This window comes from Salvia hispanica, chromosome 5 (genome assembly GCF_023119035.1).
Source record: "Salvia hispanica cultivar TCC Black 2014 chromosome 5, UniMelb_Shisp_WGS_1.0, whole genome shotgun sequence".
In the NCBI taxonomy this organism is placed as follows: domain Eukaryota; kingdom Viridiplantae; phylum Streptophyta; class Magnoliopsida; order Lamiales; family Lamiaceae; genus Salvia; species Salvia hispanica.
Window position 1 is genome coordinate 33420510 of NC_062969.1, and position 14635 is coordinate 33435144.

The 14635-nt window shown below is 32.8% G+C and overlaps 2 protein-coding genes across 2 annotated transcripts; one reads left to right on the top strand and one right to left on the bottom strand.

Annotated features, from left to right (window-relative positions):
- LOC125189888 (serine carboxypeptidase-like 40) lies at positions 1-8185 on the top strand. The gene is made up of 8 exons (XM_048087112.1): positions 1-379; positions 609-716; positions 810-1093; positions 2290-2535; positions 3859-3977; positions 4768-4860; positions 7775-7880; positions 7997-8185. The coding sequence occupies exons 1-8, from the start codon at positions 1-3 to the stop codon at positions 8174-8176; spliced, it is 1515 nt and encodes a 504-aa protein (XP_047943069.1). The 3' UTR covers positions 8177-8185.
- A 2691-nt stretch (positions 8186-10876) lies between these two features.
- Positions 10877-13555, bottom strand: LOC125187909 (N-terminal acetyltransferase A complex catalytic subunit NAA10-like). The gene is made up of 2 exons (XM_048084562.1): positions 13168-13555; positions 10877-11350 (listed from the first exon to the last, which is right to left on the bottom strand). Exons 1-2 carry the CDS (start codon positions 13465-13467, stop codon positions 11075-11077), a joined length of 576 nt encoding a protein of 191 aa, XP_047940519.1. The 5' UTR covers positions 13468-13555; the 3' UTR covers positions 10877-11074.
- Between the last annotated feature and the right edge of the window lie 1080 nt (positions 13556-14635).

Genomic DNA, 14635 nt, shown 5'->3' on the forward strand with positions numbered 1-14635 from the left:
ATGAGACAGCAAATAGCATTGATTCTTATTTTCACTTTGGTGCCTACATCATTTCTTACAACAGCGGAGAAGAATGGAAAGAAACAAACTGAAGCGCTATACAACTTTTACACGAGTAAGGTCAGGGAGAATAGTAAGATTGACACGAGTGATTTCAATCCAGCAAGCATTGATTTTAGTGAAATAGAAATTACAGCGAAAAAAGGGAAGAAAGAGAATGAGAGAATAAAGAGATTGCCTGGACAACCAAAGGTTGAGTTCAAGCAATACGGTGGATATGTGACCGTTGACCGGTCTGCGGGGAGAGCTTACTATTACTACTTTGTAGAAGCCCACCACTCTCCCCAATCATCACCTCTTCTTCTCTGGCTCAATGGAGGTACTACTATTTAATCGAATTTATCTATTGCAAGTAATACTCACAACTAGGATACGTGATGCAGAAATGTATGGAGAATTATTAAATTGGTAGGTAATAAGAAAAACTCTAGTTACTTATAAACATAAATAATCTTATTAATAAAAACTGCGTTCAAAACAAAGATAGTATTTATGGTGTTCATTATAAATTGTTATTTTGATAATGAAAGGAAGTGGTATTTGAATAGGACCAGGGTGTTCTTCTCTTGGTTTTGGAGCAATGGAGGAAGTCGGGCCTTTTCGGGTTCACAGCGATGCCCGGACACTCTACCTAAATAATTTCTCATGGAACCATGGTCTATATATCTTTCTCTCTCTTTAGTAGTCTAGCTAGGGTGTTAGTGTTGGGTCAAGTGGATTTAATACAAATTGATATTGTTGTGTTTCAGCTGCAAATGTGCTATTTTTGGAGTCGCCGGCAGGAGTCGGGTTCTCGTATTCGAATAGATCAGCGGATTTGAAGAGCACCGGAGACAGAAGAAGCGCCGTCGACAACTACAATTTCTTGGTGAATTGGTTGGAGAGATTTCCTGAATATAAAGAGAGGGATTTCTACATTGCAGGAGAGAGTTATGGTGGCCATTATATACCACAATTGGCACAAACCATTCTCTGCCACAACCAAAATCCTCACCATATTAACAACACCATCATCAATCTCAAAGGGATTATTGTAAGTTCCATCCATAAAATACACATATAGATTATGAGCCCTGTTAGATTGCTAACTGCTAACTATGTCAACATTCCATGTTATAGATGTTAATAGGGCTGTCAAAATGGATATCGGGTATTAGATACCCAATATCTAAATCCGAAAAAATCGGATAATTGGATACCCGAAACCCGATTTTTCGGGTATCGGATCGGGATCGGGTAGTGGAATTTTGGATGATCGGATATCGGATTACCCGATACCCGATCGGGTATACCCGAATTATCCGATTTATTTTTAAAATTAATAAATTATATTTTTTTTATTATAATTAAATATAATTTAATTTCTTAATTATAAGTGGATGGATGAAAAATGTTAATATGTAATTTAATTTCTTATTGTGGAGGAATGAAAGATGTAATTTAATTAAATTTCTTTTTAATTTCTTATTTTGGAGGGATGAAAGATGAAAAATGTAATTTAATTTTTTTAATAACATATGGATGGATGAAAGATGTCAATATGTAATTTAATTTCTTATTGTGGATGGATGAAAAATGTTAATATGTTACTATAACTTATGAATTTTGTATTTCTTAGAGTTTAGAGTTATTTTTTTCTAAAATTCGATCTATTACAAGAATTTGTATTTCTAAAGATTTTTAGTTATTTTCTCTTAAATTCGAACTATTACAAAAATTTTGTATTTCTAAAAGTTTGTAGTTATTGTCCCTTGAATACTACTTCAACTTTGTATTAAATTTGAACTAAATAGTATATTAAATAAACTCTAAAAATTGTAGTTTCTTTTCTAAAAAGAAAAAAATAATAAAAAATTCAAAATCACAATCGGAACTGGACATCCGATTTTTCGGGACTGGAAACCCGAGTCGGGTATCCGGGTACCCGAAATCAAATTCGGGTCGGGTATCGGGTATCGGGTATTGAATTTTGGGAATTTCGGGATCGGGTACCCCAAAATTTCCGACCCGATTTGACAGGCCTAGATGTTAATACGAAGATATTTTTATGTCAACTGAATTTTGTTGACACAACTAAATATATCAACAAGAAGACATATATTGTGTCAACAAAATTCAATTGACATACAAATGCTTTCGTGTTGACATAGTTAGCAATTAGCAAATAGTTAACAACCGATTAGATCCATATAGATTATTGATTATCTAGTTATGTTCAACCATGCGCAGATTGGGAATCCCACAATTAACGATGAGACAGACTTAAAAGGGATGTATGAATATTATGAAAGTCATGCCCTCATTTCTAGACAGACTTTGAACCGCATCTTGAGATACTGTGATTTTACAGACAGCGGAAAGGGCTTATCAACGCAATGCCTCATTGGAATTCTTGAATCCGAAAGAAACACTGCTGCTCTCGACGTTTATAATATTTATGCTCCAACTTGCAACACATTGCCAAAAACTAATCAGGTATACTTCAATCTTTTTTAACTCATCTGGTTATGAGGATAATGTGTAATTTAATTATTGGTCACACGTGTCAATTAACCAAGTTCTGACTAATCCTGCAACTCTAAAAATACTTATATTTAATAGTATCTCAAAAATTTTATATTTTTCTAAAATTATCCTATTGATTTAACTTTGAGAGAAAATTATTTATGAATTGGGAGCCAAATATACTTTAGCCTAATAATACTGAGGAATGATATGTTACGTACCTTATTTGAGCATTATTCTCGCCTGACGCACGTTTGGTATTGTTCGTTTTGATTTATATGTTTCGTTTGATTTAAATACTTTAAAAATGTAATTGAAAATTTTAATTTCACAAAGTTCATACAAATCAAAGCCCGATTTTGTTATTTTATTAATTTATTTAAAATTATAGAGAAAACGAGCAAATCGAGCTTTGATTTTAATGAATTTTGTGAAATTAAAATTTTCAATAGCATTCTTTAAAGTATTAGAATCAAACTAAATATATAAATCGAAACGAACAACACTAAACGTGCGTCAAACGAGAGTGGTTCTCAGATAAGGTACGTAACATATTATTTCTAATACTTAAAATCAATTACTTTTGTGAGTAATGTATAAATTTGCAAAAAAATCAAGAATTTTGGCTTCAACACCATACACAATTTTACTTTAAATGTGAGAAAAATGTCAAACTAATGACATAATTAATTAACTATTTTGGAAAACTATTTAATTAACCAGAATTTAATCAAATTTTAAGAATTTTTTTCCCTCTTAATTTAATTCTTCCTAGTCCATGGAAAGGAAAATATGAAAATAACAACTAGTATGGAATTAAAAGTATGGGATATTAGTTTGGGCTCAAGTCCATTCCCATCTATTTTCGTAAACAATAGGTATTCAAATATATTTAGTTTGGGCTCAAGTCCATTCCCATCTATTTTCGTTACTATGGGCTACTTTTTAGGATGTTTTGTAGTGAAACTAATAGTATTACTATGAGAAAATCCTGCAGCGTAAATCCTGCTGTTCCATATAGTACAGCCTCCGTCCCATAAAAGTTGAGTCGTATTCCTTTTTAGTCAGTTTCATCAAAGTTGAGTCATTTCCTTTTTTAATAAAAGACAAAACATCTAATCACTCTTTTTTTATTCCACCATTTACTTTACTCTCTCTTATCTTTCATACTTTTTTCATCTCTCCTATTTATTTTATATAAATTCTTAATCTCCGTGCCCAAAAGTTTTGTCTCAACTTTTATGGGACGGAGGGAGTAGTATTTTTGATTTACTTAATTAATTTGATGTGCAGGCAATGACTTTTGATCCATGCACTGACCAATATGTGCATACATACCTCAACAGACCTGAGGTTCAACAGGCTCTTCATGCTAATATCACCAAAATTCCATATGATTGGCAAGCATGCAGGTTACAATTATTTTTTATCATTGTTTAATTTTTTCAAACTAAGTTTTCAAAATTTAAACAATATTTCCTGAAACGTGATATAATAAATAGATACATAATCGGTTTAAATAAAAACTAATTGGAGAAAATATTGATTATAAAAAATAAAGTATCCCAATTAATAGCAAAAGGATAAATATATTTATATCACTTTATCCAAAACTATTTTGGTTCTATATAAGTACTACTATAAGTAATCGGTTTTGTAACGATTGTGTCCCTGTCCATTTTTCAAGCTCCGAAAAGTGGACTATAGTCTATTCAACCTTTTTTAATAAGTAAACATAGATTGACAATCACTTGTTTAGACCTAAAAAATGGACGAAGGAATGTTTGGTACAATTTGATAGTTTATCATACTTCTCGTATCACGAAAGATAGTCTTATTTTATCGTTTTAGAATGTCCAAAAAAATAGTTCTATTTAAAAAAATGAAAAATTTCTCTTTCATACTCTATTCATTTTTTCTCTTTTCTCTCATACTTTATCCACTTTCTCTCTCTTTCTTACTAGTTTTACCTAATTTTCTCATTAAAATCCGTGTCGTTCACAATTGATGGAGTACCTTTTTTTTGGAAGAAAGGAGTATAAAAATATTCTCATTATAAAGTTCAGATATACTGAGATTTAAATTAATCCATCCAAAAAAATAAATACAAGTATGGGAAAATGCGCCTTGATAATATAACCTTTGTAATTTATGGTATATTTGGTTTTTAATAATACTTGTGCATTGTGTTATAAATTACAGCAAAGTGAATGGAGAATGGCAAGACAGCCCCGCAACTGTCATACCTCTTCTCAAAGACTTGATCGCCGCGGGTCTTCGAGTTTGGATTTATAGGTAATTTTCACGTTTTAATCTCTTTATTTTTGCAATGTGATATGATTTATATTTCGAGAAACACTTTCATATGCATGATTGAAAAGTTATGTCATATTGATTTCTCCAATTGCTAATAGAAGTCTAATGGATTTCGATTATATAATTATTGAGTTCTATGCATAATTACTCATTTTTTTCTTTAACAAACAAAACAGAGTTCTCCTAAATTAATACGTACTCCCTCCGTCCACGATTAATAGTCCCATTTCTAAATGGTGCGGGTTTTAAGAAATGTTAAGAAAAGTGGGTGGAAGAAAGTTAGTGGAATAGGGGTCCCACTTGTATATATTAGTTTTAAATGATATGTGAGAGGAATGAGTTAGTGGAATGTGGGGTCTCTTTACCATTTATGGTAATTATGAACCGGAACTCTTATTCGTGGACGGACTAAAATGGAAAAACGGGACTCTTATTCGTGGACGGAGGGAGTACCTTATAAAAATAATTAGTAAAGACTAAATGGTTCTATTTTAAAATTAATTGGTGATAGAAGAAGTGGTCCATTAGAGAGAGATCTCCTACTGTGTTTTTTAGCCCAGCAGATTGTGCTGTGCTTGAAACGACAACATATAAAGAATGAAACGCTGGAGTGAAAATGGTGGATCCTTGTCATATCTTTCATGTATTACTTTATTCAATATTGTCCTACAAATACTATACTGGTACTATTAACTTATTCTTTATAGGAGCTAATCTTTTCAAATTTTGCTGACATTTTCGAATTGAGCTCGTATTTTAGTTTATTAATTTAATTGAAAATTATAATATATTTGTGTGTGTTTTAACAAAAAACAAAAATAACATAACATTTTTTAGAATTATATTTGAAAATTATAATATATTTGTGTGTGTTTTATTACAACCATTTTTTCTTTTGTTTTTATAATAGTTTTATTTTTGTTAAAACTCTCAAATATATTATAGTTTTCAATTAAAATGATAACGTAACATAGTTTGAAGATTTTTTTATGATATTAGAGATTATTCTTAAAATAAATTATTAGCTTTAAATAATTAGAAATAAAAAGTGCTATGGAAAATAATACTCGTACTCCATTAAAAAAGAAAGATGTAAAATATAAATATTAAACACAATAAAAACATACATATATATTCAATATTATGATCATAATTTATACGTATTTTAATTTGTAGATATAATTGAATTATTTTGTGTTTATGAGTCTTCAAATAAATATTCCATAATGAAAATAAATAGCTAGTATTCCCTATAACTTAAAGAAAAGGAAGAGAAAATAAACAATTTATTCAAAAATAAAAGAAATTGAAAATTGAAAATTCGACTTGCATATTTTTCAATACGGTATCATTTGAAAAATTGTCGGCAAAATCATTTTAAAAAGTTGTAAAATTCACAATTAGATAAGGAGCTAATAAATTAATAGTACCAGTATAGTATTAGCGGGAGTATCTTGGATAATACATGAAAGAAATGACAAGGCCCCACCATTTCCACTCTTGCGTTTCATTCTGTGTATGCTGTCGTTTCAAGCACAGCACAGCCTGCTGTGTTTTTTAACACAACAGGAGATCCATCCCCATTCATTAGACTTATATAATACTCCCTTCGTTTCATAATAAGAGTCATATTTTGCCGTTTTGGCATCTCAATAAAAGTTACATTTCACTCTTAGCATAAATGGTAAGTAGGTCATACATTCTACTAACTTACTTCACTCTCAATCTATTATAAAACTAATATAAAAATATGGATCTCATATTAACTTTTCCAACCCACAATTTTAAAAGGGTAAACTGCTTCTAAAATCGTGTGAACTTTCACAATAGTTTGGTATTTCCCGTAAACTTTAAATGTTGCATTAAAAGTCACAGCGAAATTTTAAATTTTTTTTTCTAACAAACATAAAACGACGTCGTTTTGTGTTCCGGCTGCCAAGTCACACTTCCAGCTGTCACGTAGGATAAGTTTATGTCAGGAAACTACCGGGTCGGGTCGTTTGGGAAATTTGCACAACCCGGCAAAGTTCATGATTTTTTACGCAACTTTTAAAGTTTACGGGAAATACCAAACTATTGTGAAAGTTCACGATTTTAGAAGCAGTTTACCCTTTTTAAAACTCGTGCTCACACCAAATGTTACTCCTATTGTAGGACGGAGGGAGTAGTGTTTTCACACCAATGTAGGACATTTTGTAGTTATTTTTGTTTTATTTGTAACGCTTTCCCTCAAGCCCTTTAAGGTAAACCTTATAGTGATTGGGCTTTTTCTGATCGGATTAGCAATCCTTTATCGAATTGGCCCAAATTTAAAGCCCAATTATATTATTGTGCCGACATTTTTCTATTTTGTAATCAGTTAAATTTAACTGGGTATCCGTTCTAATACTATGATAGGAATCCATAGATTACATCCTAAAATTAATTTCTAAAGGGAGGAGTGACTTATTAAACTTATACTAGTAATTTTAGATCTCTTTTTTATTCCTATGTGATATTCCCTTTGTCCCAATATATGTGATATATTTTTTTTTGGACACATGCTTTTAGATAGTGGTATTTAGTGGTTAAATGAAGAAAGATTAAAGTACGAGTAAGAAAAAAAAATGAGAAAAAGTAGGAGAGATAATAAAGTAAGAGAGAGATAGAATGAGATTATTATTTTTTTTGCTATAAAAATATGTCTCACTTACATTGAGACTACTTAAAAAGGAATACGTCTTACTTATAGTGGGACGGTCTCATTTATAGTGGGACGGTTGGAGTATGTTATTATATACTTTTGTTTCATTTGTCAAGAAGATGCCAATGTTTGGATCAACTAAATTTGCGATCTATGTAAATTGATATACTACTACTATTTAAGGTAAATTAATTGAGGGGTGTGTAACAGTGGGGATTTGGATGGAAGAGTACCAGTTACTTCAACAAAACTTTCAATTCAACTCTTGAAACTCAATCAAACAACTCCATGGCTTCCTTGGTACATTGATGACCAGGTAATTAATTCACCCGCCACATACAACTTTCTTTTATTAATATAAACAATAATATTTTTAATATATATAAATATATAATGGTCGAAATAATAAAATATGTTAATAATTGAGTGCAGGTTGGTGGGTATACACAAATATATGAAGGAAATTTAACATTTACAACCGTGCGAGGAGCAGGACATCAAGTGCCTAGTTATCAACCTTCTCGAGCCCTTTTTCTTATCAAGCATTTTCTTCATGGGAAACACCTTCCTACTTCTACAAACTTAACTCTATTTTCTTCTTCTCATTATTAACTTTTATAATTGTTTGCATGTTAATTTATGTAACTGTTTTCTTTTACTGTTATCATTTAAATGATGATTGGAGATTAAGCCTAATATGTTAGAATTGAATCAAGAAATTCAAGTACTAATCTATACTTCGATGAAAAATAGAGATTATACAAATATATAAACCTAAAGCAGAAGCGTACTAGACTCCACGTGGAATGATTCCTTGATAGATATTGCATTTGGAATGGTTTTGGTCTTCCATATGATCAAATACATTCTTCTTAGATTTCCGCATTGAGAATAACGAAAGTATATCACTACAACATAATAAGTTCTCTCTTATTTTCAGTTCGGTCCCTCAACAAACTGAAAATAATAATATGGTATTTACACTTTAAATCTATAACAATGTAATAGTCCGTAACTTTAACTTTAATCGATCACTTCAATTGGCTACTTTAAGATAGCTACACACATAATAGCACATTTTCAGCCCATAGAGGATTCGAACCCAGGTCTGATGCACCTGAGCCCTTAGTCTACGTCTCTAACAGCTAGCACAATCCATCTTCTTTTTATTTTCAAGTGACGCGTTAGAAATCTGCGCCCCTCTTAGAGACGCAAAATCAAAACACGTCTTACCCTTTCTTGGAAGGAAAAAAAGTCTTCCAAACACAGATTTTGTTCCCTATATTCGTCTACTTTGAGAAAAATTCCATGACACCATAGCATTAACATCCCAATTCACAGCACAAGTTGAGAAACGCATGACTATTTTTTTTATAATCCAAAAACCTCAAGCTGCCATGAGACCGTGCAAAGCTGAACACAGGGCACAACAAGAACTTTTGAATGTTTAGCTAGCTAAGGAAATAGATCATATAGTAGATTTACAATGAAATCACTAGGGATTGAATGTAGAGTTTTTGTTATTTTAGATTACATATCTTACCTTTTGTAGACTCTTTTTTTCCTTACAAAGAACACCGATTTTCTCTATAATACATAAGCTTAATGAATACAAACAGAGTTCAATATAGATAACAATCAAATACCTATCACAACGAAGAAAACAAACCAACTAGAACTAAAGCCTAGCAAAATAGAAGCACCCAACAATACAGAGAAAAAAGGCCAAGAGCCACAAAACCTGTACAACTTCAAGTTTTTTGGGTCTTTGATCCAACCCGATGCATCTTCATTCCTTTTCTCCCATATGAACCATGAGAATCAATTGAATCTCAAAGAAACCAGTTAGGGACCAACTGATAATTTAAAGTTTACTATATATTACGACCAATTCCTAACTTCATGTAGTTTGTCGAGTACTTGATCATACGAGAATGGATATTTAGGGGTAGGTAGGTACGATATACCTTAGCGAAACCACTATACCGTATACCTTACCGTAAATACGGTATGCGAAAAATTCATACCTTTATCTTACCAAAGTTTTCGGTATACCGAACTTCGGTATACCTTATTTTCGGTATGACAAATTTCCATACCGATACCGTACCTCATTTTCGGTATACCGTACCGAAGTTCGGTATACCTTACTTTTGCGGTATACCTGACTTTCAACATCAATTAAAATAGAAAATTAGAGTATTTATATTTTATAATTTTAAAAATTAATTTAATAATTTTATTCATAATTATATTTATATTTTACAATAGATTTTATAATTTTAAAATATATAAAATATATTTTATATATAATTGTGTTTAGATTTTTGTGGTATATACCTTAGTTTACGGTATATACCTTAATTTCGGTATATACCGAATTTCGGTATGCAACGGTACACCGCGGTATTTGAAAATTTATACCGTTACCTTACCGGAATTTTTCGGTAAGGTATCATACCGTACCGAAAGTCACGGTATACCAAAAATTCGGTAATTTCGGTATTTTTTTGGTACGATAAGGCCGATATTTCGGTATTTTTTCCCAGCCCTATGGATATTCATGACAAATTACTCGTCCAAATAACTATTTCATTTCAGAATATGAAAACCCTCTCAATTAATATACTCTCTCGTCTCATGGTACTCACACTTTTTATTTTAGGCCGTAAATTTAAGAATGAGTAATTAGTGCAATTGAATTATTATTATTAAGTGTAATAAGAAAATACTTAATAGAGGAACACTTCATTAACTCTAGTATCTTAATTAAATACCCTAATTTTTACTCCCTTCATCCACCAACAAAAGGAAAGCACAAATTTTAAGAAATGTAGTACAAAGTAGATTGAAAAAATTGGTGAAAGATGAGACCTACTTTTATATATTAATTTTATAATAAAATGTGAGTAAGACAAAGATAGTGGATGTGGAACCCATTACTAAAAGTAGCAAATAAAAACAAATAAAAAATATATTGGTGAATAGACGAAAATGGAAAAATAAAAAGTTTTGGTGGACGTAGAGAGTACTTAAAATAGAAATAGTACAAATAGTTCGGGACAAGCCGAAATAAAAAAATGCGAGTAACATGAGACCATAAGTAGAGGTAGTCTTAAGAAACTGAGCTCTAGTAAATGCTGTAAACTATGTAGCCCTGAATAATTTCAATTCCCAAGATAACTGGTGCTCAGAAATTGCCGTCAAGTCTCGAGCAAAGAACTTTATAATACCAAATTATGGAAGCTCAGAGTTTGTAGCAGTGTGAATGACATGAATTCAAAACAGATGTCTTTCACCAAAAGAGAAGCATAACAAACACAGATCTTTGACATATGTCCAGCATTGTTATTCAATATTCCATTACCAGCAAGTCATTCGCCTTGACAAAAATTTTCATAGATCCAAGCGACTAAAACAGATTAAGCACACAAGCCATCATAATTCTGGCACCAACTGAATAAGCATAAGCAGTATAATAAAATTTCAGATAGCTGGAATTAATTCCAGTTATGCGGTTTTGACTTCTGCTGATCCGGGCTTCTCATCTGACTTAGCATCTGCAGAACAACATCCACCACCATGGTGGTGATGATGGTGGTGGTGGTGCTGATGGTGGTGCTTTCTACCCTTCAATTCTTTTCTCATATCATAAGCATCTTCTCCATCAGCATAATATTTGGCCTCCACATCATGGATCTTGTAACCCAATGTTTCCGTGTACAAATTGAAAGCAGCCCTGTTGCTTTTCCTAACATGCAGTGAAACATACTCTGCCCCATACACCTGTTCATTGACAAAAGAAATTTAATAAATCTGCTACTGAAACAGACAGATAATAATATCAGGTAACGAGAGACAGGTGGTCAAGTGATTGGTATCTAACATACTACAATCTGGGTTGTAACAAAATGATCATTCTTTTTATCTAGGGTAAGGATGGATGTGGTTGCTAAAGGAAAGCGGATAGAGGAAAAAGAGTGAGCCGAAACAAGAGGATGATAAGGAATCGTCGTAGCGTTCAATTAAAGGGAAACAGCAGCATATGCATGAGTCGCGTAGAGAGGTAAAGGGTTTGACACCATACTCAAGTTGCAGAGGCTTGTGAGGAAACACGGGACAAGGAATAAGAAGACATCGAGGATTTAGGAAAAATCCTTTTCAAGGGAGGAAAGATATGATCCTTGGATCGACATTAATTCAAGTTCAGGACATTTCTCCAAAATTCTCAGAATCTCAGCAAGTTCTGTACATGAAAACAACTTCAAAGATGAACACTAGCATCGCTTTTGATGAAACCTTTGCACCTAAGTTCAGAGGCTCCAATCCGTTCATTCTGGAACAGATGCTCAGATAACACACCTAAAGAAGAATCCACCAGAAGCATGGCAAAAAGAATCAGGTTCAAGATACGGTGCCAGCAATACACCTGATTTCAGAATCTCCGCTTTCAGTTCTGACCCGAGAGTCAGGACTGAATGCAATTTTGCAACAAGAGTATGTATGTGTTGAACAACTTGAAGATAAGAATCTAAGATTGACTTGGACAGATAGTATGGCCGAGAGTTGGCATGGGCTAAAGATGATCTCTATTCTTTAGGTATTTAGGTTTAATTTCTTTCCTAGTCACATCTTTGTCTTTATTTTCTTTCTAGATTGGTTTTACCTTTTTATGCATTTACTTCCTTGGTAATAGAATTTACAGCACTTACATATATGGCTGCCTTTGTAATGGCTCAAAATATAATATTAACAGCAGTGGGGGACAATATAGTAACACTATTTTGCATATTTGTTCAAATGGAAGATATGCAGGACACCTGATGCAGATGGAAGTGTGAAACACACATATGATTCAACACAAATTGTTAATCAGTAAGGATGTTGGATTGTGCAAAGATAAAACAAAACTCATCCATTCAAATGGAATAACAATTTCGTTTTGACAAAAAAAAAATAAAAAATGGTATCAATCAACAACAAAATTTGTAAAATCTAAAACCCTAAACCCGTCACAGAAGTGAGTCCTAATGCCAGGAACCTAATGCAAATTAACACTAAAATAAGTGAAAAAAAATAACAACTTAGCCTGCTGATTGAGCAGAAAATTGTAGCTTCATCTCCCTATGATGTCACATATGAGACATCAAAATTTGGAACACTGTTAAACTGAATGTTTGATGGTTTTTACTTAGGAGACGAGTACATATTGTTTTAACATTATAAAACAAAAGGCCAAGTTAATAGTGAAGCATCTCCACACCAACACAAATTGTACATTTGAAAAGCTTTCGCAAAATTAGGATGGATATGGATAAACCAAACTACGCAAGGAAGTACCCGAAGACGGTCCACGAGAAAGCATATGAACAACTAATAAAGCTATTCAACTAAGAAAAAGTAACTTCCCTCCTTACTACCAATAATCAAACAAACGAAATCCAGATCTGGTAGTTTGCGAGATTGTTAAATAGTAGTTGAATACTATATAAGAACTCCACAGATTGAGTTACATATTTCGAGGCAAAATAACAGTAAATTAACATTGAGAAATGTAATACTAATTAGTATTTAATAGGAGTAATAAAAATGAAGAAGGTGACCTGCTCCATGGCGTTCTGAGCGGCAGTCATGAGTTTGGTAGCAAGGCCAAGTTTGCGGTGAGTTCTGAGGACGGCGAGGGAGGTGATGTGGCCGTGGCACTCGGTGGTCTCCTCCTCCATCTTGGCGAGAACATAGCCGACGATTTTGCCGTTGTAATCCTCGGCGACGTAGAGGAGCTGCGGCCAGGAAAGGATGTGGTAGAAGTAGTACTTCATCTGGTAATTCTCGGGCAGGCAGAAGAGATTGCAGGCCTGCATAGCCAGAAGATCGTCGACTGTGGCTTTCCTGATGCACACCATTGCTAGGGTTTTGCGGAGGCAGAGACAGTTAGGGCTACCTTCTGATTTGGGGGGAATGTGGTATACCTGTATGTATATACTCTGTTTGTATTGGGGCCAATTTTAGTTTGACATCGTTTCCTTTTATTGCTAGAACGGAATTTTATTGGTAGATTTAAGATCTATTCTTCTTTTTAATTTCTAAGTTGACTCTATAAAATAAATGTCACATAATAAAATAATTATATCATAGGTATTTAATTAAACTTATACTTAGAGCATCCGCAGCGGGAGCTCTTGCGAAAGGTGGGTTCGTGCCATTGGCACGGCATGCGGCGTCTCGAGCCGTCGGCATGGACGAGCTCGTCGCAAAGAGCTTCGTCCTTGGCAGCGACGGATATGTGGCGGCTTCTGGGTGACGCTAGCTGTTGTAAATTTCTTTTTCTTTTTTAAATTTGAAAATTCTGAAAAATCATATTTAAATAAAAAAATATTTTCTCACTTCCCAATAAAATATATCTGTTTTTTTCCACTATTTATTTCTTTTTTAACCTATAAATAGCCTCATTTCACCCGAAAAAATTCACACCACACCAGAAATATTTACTTTTTTAATTTTTCGAATTTAAATTATGCAATTTTAAATTTCAACGATATAATTTTTAAGTACTTTTTAATTCTCGTGTCATATCCATTGTCCATAATTTTATGGGACGGAGGGAGTAGAATAAGTAGATTAAGTATTAACTTTAAAATATGTGTCTGACTCACCTAGGGGTGAGTCGGTACAATATATCGTACCAAGAATATCATACTGCATACCGTATCAAAAACTGTGGTATGACAAAATATCATATCGATATCATACCGAATTTTTAGTATTCCGCAATCCGGTAGATCGAAAATTCGGTATTATTAATTTTTTATACCATTACCTTACCGTTATTGCAGTATACTGCGCTTTTACGGTATACCGAAGGCGAAGTATGGTACAGAATATCATAATACCGTCAGTATCTCTGCCAACTACCATTATAATGAAGTAAATTCGCTATTAGGATGACGTAATTATATAGTTTTATGATGAAGTAATTCAATTGTATGATGAAGTGTGTTCTTGAATTTCGTAATGCTCCAAACAAAAACATCTCTTAATTATAGTAGGATTAATATACTTGCATTTTGATGA

Excerpts from the sequence above, each read along its gene's own strand:
- LOC125189888 (XM_048087112.1), top strand. The coding sequence starts at position 1 with ATGAGACAGCAAATAGCATTGATTCTTATTTTCACTTTGGTGCCTACA. Across the intron at positions 380-608 it reads TCTTCTCTGGCTCAATGGAG|GACCAGGGTGTTCTTCTCTT; the intron begins GTACTACTATTT and ends GTATTTGAATAG. Across the intron at positions 717-809 it reads TAATTTCTCATGGAACCATG|CTGCAAATGTGCTATTTTTG; the intron begins GTCTATATATCT and ends GTTGTGTTTCAG.
- LOC125187909 (XM_048084562.1), bottom strand. The coding sequence starts at position 13,467 with ATGGTGTGCATCAGGAAAGCCACAGTCGACGATCTTCTGGCTATGCAG. Across the intron at positions 11,351-13,167 it reads CTCAGAACGCCATGGAGCAG|GTGTATGGGGCAGAGTATGT; the intron begins GTCACCTTCTTC and ends GTCAATGAACAG.